Source organism: Cydia pomonella, chromosome 21 (assembly GCF_033807575.1).
Source record: "Cydia pomonella isolate Wapato2018A chromosome 21, ilCydPomo1, whole genome shotgun sequence".
NCBI classification, from domain to species: Eukaryota; Metazoa; Arthropoda; class Insecta; order Lepidoptera; family Tortricidae; genus Cydia; species Cydia pomonella.
The window spans coordinates 8,848,518-8,861,337 of record NC_084723.1 but is presented as its reverse complement, the minus strand read 5'-3'; the positions used below and the strand labels follow the sequence as shown (position 1 = coordinate 8,861,337).

Below are 12,820 nucleotides of genomic sequence, written 5' to 3'. Positions count from 1 at the left end.
TGTCAACTTTGGTAGACATTTATGAATAAGGGGGTAAGTGTATGACGCGCATAACGTTTAAGTTGTTAATGAGACTTTTAAAATTTCTTTGTAGTGTTACGTGTAGGTAAAATTTATTATTATTGTGAAATCATAGTACCTACATTACTATAGAAGCCGAGCAACGAATAGAAGTTTTTCATTGCAAATTTTAGAAAAGTACTATAGAAATCTCGGCGAGAAACGGCGGGTTGCCGGCCGCGTATCCCTATGTCTACTTGGCTTGCAACCCTTCGTTTCCCGGCCTCTATAGTAATGTACTACATATTACTAACTTAAGACCAAGCGCGGGTAGTTCGAAAAACTTGCTCAGCTAGAAGATGTTGATGTCATCTTTAGCCAATTTTTTTCAAGTCCAGGAGGACAATGCCGTCCTCGAAACGTCAGAGGTAATTTTAAACTGAATTATACGCAAATAATTATAGATACAATAGTCATCTCACGCGCTTCAATTTAAACGAATCAAACTGATCTTCTGAAAATAACATCAACAGCGTTGTTCAGCTATTAACGTGTTGGTCGTTAACGAAAATCGTCAAATCCCCTTGTCGCACATAAACAGCTCCGTAATAAACCCCTGCATTGGCCTATCATTACGTACTCTTTCAATTAAGGGGTCTTATTCCATCACCTATGCCGAGAAGAGTCAAAAGCTTAATCAAACCAGTATACGTGCTATCTCAAACCAAGCATCGTAGTAACAAATTTCACTGGTTTATCTGTTTGAAGCTAGTTAACTAAGCATTGAGAATAGCGGTAATCCCTCTGTGCGATTAAATTACAGTAATTGGCTGGAGGGGACGCTTTTCAGCCGCCATAAAACTTAATTACCAATCTTATTCACGCTACAGAAGGTCGAGTTTCGCTCGAGCGCTTCATAAAGATCGCCTTTTATTAATATTTGCGAATTGATAAGAGAATATTTTGCGGATCCCCCAAATTGTATCACTGTAATTTGAGCCATATTAGATGGTGTTATAGTAGGTTTTGGGTTGATTTTAAATTGTGACATTATAGTAGGTTCACAAAGAGATGGCAGATATCGGTGTAATCGGATTAACGCGGTGTTAAGTGACATGGCGCTAACGATTTGATTTGGGAGATTTAATTTTGTGATGGGTCTTAGATAGCTGGTGTTTTTGTTTTGTACAGTCGTGTAGTTTGTCTGATGCGATGGTTGCTTTGATAAATGTGTTGTTTTTTGACTACACACGTAGAGTGCTACGTAGTTACTTACAACATTGTTATATTGTGGTTCAATATTACGTGTTTTGGGAAAGATAAATAATTATTACCAGCGAATTGGTAATTATTGACCTACTTTAATTTTTAAAGCTGACAAAATTTATATTTATATTATAGTTATATTTGGCGTAGGTAATTATTTACCTTTATGTAGATGAATATAGCATTTTCATTAATGAAACGATTAATTCGTTTTTCTTTTTTTTACACCCCGTAGACATGGTATCCCTCTCCATCTGTAACACAAAAGTAAGTACTTTATCCACCTTACCCAGTATAAATAAGTGGGTGCATTATTATCTATAGGATATTTAAATGTGTCACTAGATAATTATTATAAACTGACATCATCAGTAGGTCATTATGAAACGGAATTAAGAGTTAACTAAATAAATAGGTAGAGTAAGACCAAGGCAAGTCCGCAACGATTTTGATAGCACTCGCAGTGCAAGTGTTATTTATACGTCATAATGTCATAGAAGTTTGACGTTTAAAATAACACTTGCACTGCGTGTAGGATGTTTCATTTTTCTCAATTTTCGATTTTCATCTGACTCCGCTCGAATTCTAGTTCTCACTAATAAAAAAATATTATATGCAAAAAAAAATTAAAATCGGCCATTTTTTAAAGGTTGCACAACATCAACAAAGTTTTTCTCAAATAACCAACGAGTCTACATCGGAGGGTAGACAATGGTTTAAGCGGCTACCATCAAAGCGGAGAGTAGTGTGATACTGAGCTTTCTACATATAAAGAAATTTTAAAATTATTAGGAAACTTGGATTTTGGTTACTTAGATTTTGGTTATTAAGATTTTTCAGTTTTTCCACCTGTTTCCAAAGGAAAAGTGCTTTTATCGTGTTTTAGACGCAAAATTCAGTTTTTTCATTCGATTTTAGTATCATATCATTATATTTTGTTATTTTAGAACATAGTTAATTTTCACGCAATGTATGGGGTTCTCCGTCTCCCTTTTCAATTTGTGCAACCTTTAAACGTTATTTAATTCTTTTGAAAATTGAAATAGATAGTTTTTAGAGCGTGGAGACTCGATTGGTGAGCGAAGTCAGGAAAAATATCTTAACTTTTTTTTCTCCATACAAAAGTGAAACACCCTGTGCGTGTGCTATCAAAATAGTTGCAGATTTATCTTGGTCTAACTCTAGGAACCTAATTCGTCATTACTTCTGACAAAACTAACTGTAAATTAAATAAATAAATGTAAATTATGATTGAAATTTCATCAGCAATGCGTAGGTTTTCAAATATGGGAGTCTTAATTAACGGAAAAACGCAAATTACAAATTTACCTAATAAACGTCACTTCTTAAGTATAAGCTTTTAACCATTTTCAGCTCCAAAATGTTCCCCTATAGCCACCCTCAACGAATCCCAAGTGATAAAATGTATCTTTAATAAGGGGTGGTACCATTATCTATTAAAATAAAAGTGAAGTGGTAATAAAAGTAGAATATAGTAAAACTATAAAACATTTGTACATATTTGTTAGAGCCCGGTACCGGTTCGGTACGATTTTGATTACCTACAGTCAGGATTTATTGTAGCAGTGACACAATTTTCCATCAATATACCTATTCGATGGTTAATAAGTACCCTCAGATTATCAACTACGTCCGCTATTGATAAAAAAATCCGTAGGTGGATCAGTTAAGATATCTCAACTGAACATAGAGCTTATAGTTACAAAACTACACCGTTCTCTCCTACGATACTACTATACTACGATACATCAAATATTCTTCAAACAAAATCGTCACTTTTGACACTGACTTATCCGATCCATTTCGTATCTAGACCTATATTTGATGTTTTTTAAAGTTCGAATAGGGCCGTTTGTCATAAACAAAATTAGACATGGCGGGCCTAATGACTATGAGACATTAGCGACCTATATAAAAATGGACATAATTTGATAGTTTGTATAATAAACATAATGTAAAACTAGTTGTCTAAATTTGGAATTCCATTTTGAGCACAAAGCGCAAAAAATATGTCATATAGGTACAATTGAAAATTTCTGAAACAAAACTTTGAGGCGACCTACATTTTTTTTTTCAGGTTTTATCTACAAATATTTAATATTATAGGTAGATAGGTATTGTAATGTTTTAGAGCAATTATAAAATCAAAACTTATCGATTGTTTTACTGGTTAATTTTAAACTGTATTATCGCAAATCCCCTTAACCATCAATAACTACAAACACATAGCTGAGCCAATAAGATAGTTGAACTGAAACTTCTAACTCACACAAAACAGTATTAATTCCAACATTCGAATTTCATAGGAGCGCGCCAGCCCACTTCCGAGCCAACTGCCAACAAATAACGTTTTGTTTCCAAAACGTCACCCGTTCTCACCTACTGTGTCATAAACAAATCAAACATGGCGGGCCTAATGACAATGAGACATTAGCGAGCTACAAAATGCCTCCGCGTTTGCGAATAATTAAATCGTAAAGCCCCTCTCCGCCTACGGCACCAGTCTATTTACTCCTTTTTCATTCAACACAATAGCTGCTGCAATCCGACACTCTCAACTCTATTACGTCAGTTTATTATTCATAAACCCAAGCGAATATATACTCTATTTTGTTTCAGATAGAACTCAAAAGATATTGCACATTTACTATTTTATAAGGCGTATTCCACAGAGAGTATTAATTTGAGCGCGACGGGCCCCGCCTACTCAATATCACATTTACACACATGTTGGCTCGTATCGTTGTCCCGCTCTCGCCGCGCCGCTTATTAAAATTCCTCGGTGTATAATACCGTCTCTCTCGCTCGGTACAGAGAAGTCGGCACTCGCCCCAATGCTGGCGCGATTTTCACCGCGCTTCCACGCGATTTGCGCGAGTCCGTACAAATTGGAAACTAAATATCCGATTGCTCAATCCGATAGTTGACGCGATTTGTGCGATTGTGACTGTGACTCAAAGTGAAGTTTGACTCTGAGTGTAAATCAATTAACAGTCTATAGTGCATTTTTTTCCAATGCTCTAAATTTGACAGCTGGAAATTTTGCAACAACTGAAAAACGCCGACGGTCGGACGTTTTTCCGGAAACCGAATAAGAATCTTAGTTACCTCAATTAGAATCTTAACTGATCTGACGTTTTAACGGTAACATTTGCAAAATTTTAAGTAAAGATGGCGTATTGACATCTGAAATGCTGAGTAGATGAAATGAAGACCTCGCTCGAATGCGAGCGGTCAGAGGCCGCGGACAGCGGCGGGAAGGGCCGGATATCCTTCAGCGTGGACTCGCTGCTGGGCAGCAAGGAGCCCTCGAAGGACCAGGAGCACAGCAACGATGAGAGCAACACGCTCGAGACGGACGACAGCGACGTGGACATCGAGGACGTCGACTCAAACGCGGGGGATGAGAGAGAGGAGGAACGAGAGGAGAGTGGGAATGGAGAGGAGACGGAGAGGAGTGGAGTGGTGGTGCCGCAGCCAATGCTGCCCCGGCTGTACCAGGGTCCGCCGCCGACGTGGCCGTTTGGAGCGTTCCCCTGGATGGCTCCTAACCCTATGTTCCGGACTGGATCACCCAATGGTAAGTTGACATCACATCGAAAGACATACAATGGAAATACGCAGTTATCTAAAGAAGCTAAATGGGTCGGAAATAAATGAGCAGTAATAACTGACTCTATTTTTACCATCAGTTATCTACTGGCTATCGGGTCGATTCTAACGGGCGTTAATTTGATCTGTACCCCTAGTGTAAATATTTTCGACAGCGAAACGTTACGTACGCGTTTGCGTTAAGTGTTATTTTGTATGAGATTTTTGACTTTCCAAAACGTCCCGCTTGGCGCGCTGTTCAAAAACCCATACAAAATGAGACTAAACGCAAACGCGTATGTCACGTTTCGAAATCGAATTTATTTACACTAGAGGTACTGATCGAATGTTTTATTATTGACTTCATTGCTTAACTAATGATACCATAACTTTGCCCTATCACCTAAGTATTCTAGATGAGCTCAATTTCAACTTACCTAATCGAAATTCTAAAAGTGGTACAAATTATTTTTTGTCTATTAAATATAATAGTACCACACTTACCTATTTTTGTGCTGAGTGAGTCAAGTTATAAAACACAATAGATTAGATTTTCGGTGAAATTCCCTTGGACGAGAAGATTACAGGTTTTCGGAAAACTGGAATCTGCGCCAATTTTTGGATAAGCAATCTACGATGCGACCGGTGAAAAGGGCTAAAATAAGTAGAAATTAAAATGTACTGTCACAAAATTATCATCAACAGCATTTCAACCTTTCATGGCTCAGGGCTCAGCATAGGCCTCCCTTGGAATACGCCACTTGTCCCGGTAAAGGGCTATAACCGCGTAAATCGAAGTTCGTCAATTGCCGGCATTTTTCTCTGTTACTCTTATTACGTCTTACCGAGAGCAAAAGAGAAAGATCCTCGAAATTTGCAAAATTCGGTGTTCACGGTAGGCCCCTGAACTAATTAATCCAAAAGTGACCCACAATCTTCCGAACGTCGTCCACACATCGAGTTAACGGACGGCAGGTTTTTTCGTGCCTTCTCATTCCGTTATCAGGTGTCCAGTAACTACTCGGGACGTGGTAATTGCCATGATCGTTACATTGTAACACTCACGCGGCTACTTCTTCGTGACTGACCGGTGAAGTCAGAAAAAAAAGCGGCCAAGTGCGAGTCGGACTCGCCCATGAAGGGTTCCGTAACATTTGTGACGTATTAAAAAAAACGAATTACTTACTAGATCTCGTTCAAACCAATTTCCGGTGGAAGTTTGCATGGTAATGTATATTATATTTTTTAAGTTTTATCATTCTGTTATTTTAGAAGTTACAGGGGGGGGGGGGGGGGGGGGGCACACATTTTACCAATTTGGAAGTGTCTCTCGCGCAAACTATTCAGTTTAGAAAAAAATGATATTAGGAACCTCAATATCATTTTTGAAGACCTATCCATAGATACCCACACGTATGGGTTTGATGAAATTTTTTTTTTAATTTTTGTTCTCATTATGGGGAACCCCCAAAATTTATTGTTTTTTTTTTCTATTTTTGTGTGAAAATCTTAATGCGGTTCATAGAATACATCTACTTACCAAGTTTGAACAGTATAGTTCTTATAGTTTCGGAAAAAAGTGGCTGTGACATAAACGGACAGACGGAATAACGAATCCGAATCGGGTTCCGTTTTTTTGCCATATGGCTACGGAACCCCAACTAGTAGGTAGGCGGAATAACGTTTACAGTTAAAATATCAAAAAATAGGGACCTTTAAAAATTATTAACATATTAATATTAGAATCATAATTATAATATTAAAGTTATAATCATTACGATCTGTTAAAATTTCAAAAAGAAAACATACGTGAGATATACAAATATGTACCTACGAGTATATCAAATTCATTAAAACGAGTCAGTCCCGTTTTTAAAGTCGACAATTGCTCGACACATTGCGCTCTGTAGCGAGGAGCTTTATCTAGTAACACATTGGTCAACTTCTAATAATTAATCAAACATCGCTATCCAAAACATTTGTTGAAAAATGTACATTGAGATTGTAAACTAATTCATGAATGTACAGAGTATTGTAAACGCGATACGATAAATACATAATATAAAATTACTTTTGCATTAGCAACAATTGAAAACGTGGCAAACGATGAGAGACTGACAGACTGGACACAGAAGACGATCCGCCTGACACATCATCTGATACACGATTAGAACAGTGACAAGTTGTAATTAGGAAACGAAATCAGTGTCAAGACAAGTACTGGTTCTAATGGATTATCTGATCGAAATGTTTGCGAGAGTTAGAATGGCATTTAAAATAAAATAAATAAAAATGATTTAATTCAGACTTTAAACATCCATATATCCTTAAACTAGGGAACCTATAAACTAAGTATTAGTCAAATTGCAATATTCCTACTATTTACTATGAAATTAAAAGTAAATAGACATTACAACAGATACCTACTTAATTATTTTGTGCTGCTGTTACAATGTTAACCCGATGCCTTAATATAGGGCAGTCGACGCGTCCGGATACCATACTCAGGATGCTGTTATTGCTGCCTCTCACTCGTCCCAGCAGAGAGGCTATCCTCTTGCGTCTGATGGCATGGAAGCCATCCGTATGCCTCTCGGCAAACATGTCTGCTGCACTACTACAGTGGCGAGGCAGCTTTAGCAATATTTACTCGTAATCTCATTTTGTCATTACTGATGCAATTAATACTTTTAAGATAATTTAAAATTATATGATAATGAAAATGCTAATGCCAGTTGTGCTTCTTCTGTTTAAGATGTATCTAATCGCTTGCTGCGTGTTTTTAATTTGACTATGCCTTTTGAAACATATGGATAAACATTTTCATTTGAAATTACTAGAGCAGTCTTCGAGGACCGATTACTTATTACAATTGATTAAAAAAAAACGAAAGCAACATTATTAGTAAAATATAAATTGCAACGTTACACGAGGTTACGGAAGGTTTAATGCGAAGTTCTTCTCTGTTACTCTTTAATGTAGTAACATTTTCATAAAAAAATACATATTTTTCTTTTCGACATACGAAAAAAGTTCGGTTTAACTTTTATTTATATTCATGATAGTTTTTAAGACTTTTTATTTTTCGATTTAGGTTTTAAGTTTTGTAGTTTAGATTATAAATAAACGGATACCTAACTATTGATTAAAAATTAAAAATGTAAATTATGTTTTTCAGTTTAATAATGCATATTCGCATAGGTACATTTTATATCGACTGAAAACTCACAAATTCATATATTTTGTATGGAAGACAGGGGAAACTTAATCATTAGTCCTAGTAATTTTGAGTTAATAACTCAAAATGTTAGTTTTTCGAAAAACAAACTCACACGTTTTTCGACATAACAATTTCCTTTTTTTCGGAAAACATCTGTAGCCTAAGGGTGAATCTTCAATTTTCAATAGTAGTACTTCTGGTGTTCAAGTGCAACCAAGTGGTATCGTAATGGATCATAGGTTGTCATCAGAAATGGGTCAAAAAAAACTATGTTGCTTATTAATGACAAATTTGAAAGTGTACCTACTACATATCATTCGTGTTAATAAATTAAGAATAAGTAATGTTTTTTGAAAATATAACCGACTGATTTATTCTTCAATAGATCATTCACGAATAACAGTTTTGAATGATTCACGGTTAGTTTCACTACACTTTAAATCGACCGGGATATAAACCGTGATTACCTTTTATATTATTTTTATCACGGTTTATATCTCGGTCGATTTAAGCATTCGCGAATAATCCCATTAGAAATGAATGTTTATTTATTTGAACAATGCCAAATTTTGGTTGCCATGCAACAAATAGGTAGGACTGAGGCCGCGTAGCCAACGTTACAATCGTTCACGTTCCGTAGCGTATCGTAGCCTATCTGTCTCTATCACTCTTCCATATTAGTGTGACTGTGACAGTTGCGTTTCGTTCGCCACGGAGCGTGAACGATTGTAACGTTGGCTACGCCGCCAGATACCCTGTGAAAACAAATACTTCGGCTAGTAGGATGTGTTGTCCGTACCTATTTCATAATTTTACTATTGCAATGGTTTCTGAAATGTTATTAGTATAGGTATGGTCACGGACTTTAATAGTTGAGCCATTTACGGTTTACTTTACATTGAACATTTCATACTGTTAGTATTGATAACCAAATTAGCTTGAATCCTTATTGGATCAAACGTACCTTGTTTTTGTACTAATTTAAATTTCGACTTGTCTTATACCTTGTCATTTTACCTTTATTATAAGGGCTTGTGCACAAATCACGAGAGGTTTTTTCGGCTACTTTTTTGACCCTTAACCTTGGTGATATTTGGTGAGGTTCTTGGCTAACCCCCCCTTTCCCACATAACCTCACGTGTATTTTTATTTTATATTTTCATTCGACCTAATTTTAAGATAAATAGTATTGTTAGAGAAAATCTTGTTTATACTCGCAATTTCGAAGTGCCAAGTGAAGATTTATGTTTTACGAACCCGAGAAAAAGTATGTGATTGATATTTTTTATTAGTTTCGTTCACTATAGAAAAATACACGTGAGTGTACCTTAGGAGAGTATACCTTAACCTCGCGTGATTTGTGCACAAGCCCTAAACTAAAAATTTCACGATCTCATTTTGAGTGTAGTTTGTAATTTGATAATTGACTTTAAAACGTTTTCACTGCGTGAAGTAAATATATGTATAATGTGATCAATGTGTTATTTTGTTTAAGAAACACATTTATTCAAATTGATGTAATTTGACAGACATGTCTTGTAACTCAATAAATCCACTTACGTCTACACGAGTGTGTAACTCATTAATAAATACATCAATTATAATTAATTAGGTATACTTCAACAAACCACGGTCAGACTGTGCGTATGTCTCTTCACGGTAATAATAGAGGATCCGAAATAAGATCGACCTTCACTGATCTGCTTACCGGCCGAATATTATATTGTATCAATTAAAACACGTTCCTGGACATATACAAATAGGTTTGCTATAACAAATATGTTCGTGGCAATTTTTTATTTATTTCTTTGTCGTGTCCGCCAAACGTACTTAATTCAACAGAAAGTATAAAACAATTAACAAACAATATTTATCAGTTAGGTTGTTTATATTTTTCTGGTCCCTATTCCGTCCGGTAGCCGTGTACTTACAAATAGGTAAGTTAATATTAATAATTACACTCATCTACTAACTATTCGAAAAATATATCAAAACGATGGAAAATATATGATATATATATCAAAATTATGAAAATATATAAAAGCGAAATGTATCGCTTTTGCAAATCGTCTAAAAACTTTATTTACTAACAAATCTAGCTTGCCCAATTTGTCGAGACGTGTAGCGACTCGAAATTATAAATCGAAACTTGTCTTTCGATTATGTACCTACTTAAAAAATAATGCATGCAGACATAAATTAGTACTAATATGTACCTGTAAAACGCCTATTCAACTTATGTGCTAGTACCTAATATTCAGTGAATGAATTGTTTTATGTACCCACTTAATTTGATATGTAGAACACTATGATTTATGAATAGAAATCTGAATCTAAATCTGATTGGCAGCAACCCATATTTTTTCCACTGTGAAAGAAAAAAATGTTTTGGAATGTACAATTTCAGATCTTTCAAATGATACCCCACTTGACCTAGGACCTAGTAACTAGACTTTCAAATTTTGCACCCTCTTTATATTGGGCATTTTCTATACTTAATAAAAATAAAATTATAACACTTTCAATGTGTCTGGGTTAGCTTTGTAACTCGGTATTTACTCAATATACATAAATGTATTTTTTTTACATTTTCCTTCATAAATATTGTTTTTTTTTTTCACTATGAATTAAAAAAGAAAACATGTTTTGTAATGTAAACTTGAGCTCTTTCAAAAGATACTCCACTTATTTACTCCAAATTGACCTAGTCACTAGACTTTGAAATTTTGCCCGCTCTTCATATTAGACATTTTCCATAGTTAATAAAAATAAAAATATAAATAAACAATACTTTCAATATGTCTGCGTTAAACCAGACACATTGAAAGTATTATTTATTAATATATTAGTATTATTTAATAATATTAATTATGGAACTCTTATGTTGTTCATAAGTTTCATAACTATTCCAAATTTCAAATCGATAGCTTCAGAGGTTCACCAGATATTTAGCTAATTTAGCAATGTGACAGACATACAGACTGACGGACGGACGGAAAGAGTCGCACCATAAGGGTTCCTTTTGTACCTTTTTGCCACAGAACCCTAACAAAGATACCGACATATTAAGAACCCCATTCTTTCCAAAGTCAGTTAACAATAACGATATTCTCTACTATTGTAGGAAAAGTGAAAGTAAAAAGTTAGTTCAGACGATTAAATTGAAATGAGCCAATGATAATCAGCGGTCAACGTTTACATTTGTCTGATTGAACCGTGCAGTAATTGCTTGTGCTTCTTGTAAAGCAATGTTATGGTAATGTGTGTATAAACAAAGTCAATATATTCGTTGAAACGTTTTATAAGTAATTTTAATTTGAAAAGTTGTTTTAGGTCGCCATCTAGTGATATTTTTGTAAGGGTAAAAAGGTTTTTTTACAAGGAGACACAGTTGTTGGTTAACCGCCGCCGAACAAGCGAAAGATTCCAAAATTAAACCACGAGCGTAGCGAGTGGTTCGAGAAGTGGAAATTTGAGCGTTGGGAGGGTTTCAAGGCACGAGGGTTAAACAAACTTTGCCTCCGCGTGAAACACAAAAGTTTTCACCACACCAACGTGAAGGAAATACTAACCATGAAACACCAAAAAAAAAACAAACCAAATCAAATCCAAATGAACGTAATAAAACAATTATCATTCAAAATCATAATTTAAAAGTCAATTCTACCAGCTAACATCCTTTTCCTTAAACAACTCAAAATTTGCATCTGATTCCTTTGCCCCACATGTGGATAAAATGCAACTATCTCATTAGTTTTTAAACAATCCAGAGGGCTTACACCAGTTGGTGTGGTGAAAAAATATATGACTACAACACTTTTTTATACTTTGTTATACTTGCACTCTAGTTTTGTGCATAACCATATGATAGAGGTCAGGCAAGTATAATTTTACGTTTTCAAGTTATATAAGTAGTAGGATATCATACCAGCGGTGGCAGCATGGTTCCATTTTTATCACTTGTCACTATACCCGTCTCTTTCGCGCTTACATACTTGTTAAAACGGGAGAGCCATGGTGTCAAATGATAAAGAGCCGACCATCTTACCCCTGCAGGCTTCGTTTCATTATACTTAAAGCTAAAAATATGAAGACAATATTTATTTGCATTTATATGTTACGAAACTCGCTGTCAATATATACTAACATGCAAAGCGCAAAACCGTAAGCCGTAGTTAAGCGTAGTGTTGGTATGTAAAGCTATAATACCAACATATATAGAGATTTCCAGTAATATACAGAGGCATGACGTTGCACCATTCTTCAATGTCTGATAAAAATATGTATGCATCAAAAATATCAATAATGCCTAAAATGTTAATAAACTTTTCTCTTTACGTTTTCACTCTTTTTTACCCCGCTTGATTCAGGTATTAGCTAAGCAACCCATATGCATTTTTACTTCAATGTAGGGTAGGCTAGCCTAAGAAAAAATAATAAGTAGATGCAGTTAGAAATAACATTAACACTATTTATCTAAACACATATCATAAACTCGCTTAGATGCGTTCAGAAACCCCAAATTACTCTTCTTCTTCCTTGCGTTGTCCCAGCATTTTGCCACAGCTCAGGGGAGCCTGGGTTCGGCTTGACAACTAATCCCAAGATATGGCCCCTAAACCCTATACCCCAAACCCCAAATTACTGCCAGCATAAAGATAAATGATTTGAGAACAAATTTCTTGTCTGCGGAAATTATTAAATCGATATCGATTCAAATTT

At 35.4% G+C, this 12,820-nt stretch overlaps 1 protein-coding gene across 2 annotated transcripts in view; it reads left to right on the top strand.

The window, feature by feature from the left end:
• Positions 1-3,436: 3,436 nt before the first annotated feature.
• LOC133529836 (homeobox protein MSH-D-like) overlaps positions 3,437-12,820 on the top strand; it is a 43,369-nt gene continuing 33,985 nt past the window's right edge. The window contains exon 1 of one of the 2 annotated variants that reach the window (XM_061867646.1): positions 3,437-4,867. In XM_061867646.1, the coding sequence (XP_061723630.1) occupies positions 4,495-4,867 (373 nt within the window). In that variant the 5' untranslated portion in view covers positions 3,437-4,494. The remainder of the gene's footprint in view (positions 4,868-12,820) is intronic. The other variant, XM_061867645.1, reaches the window with a different exon arrangement.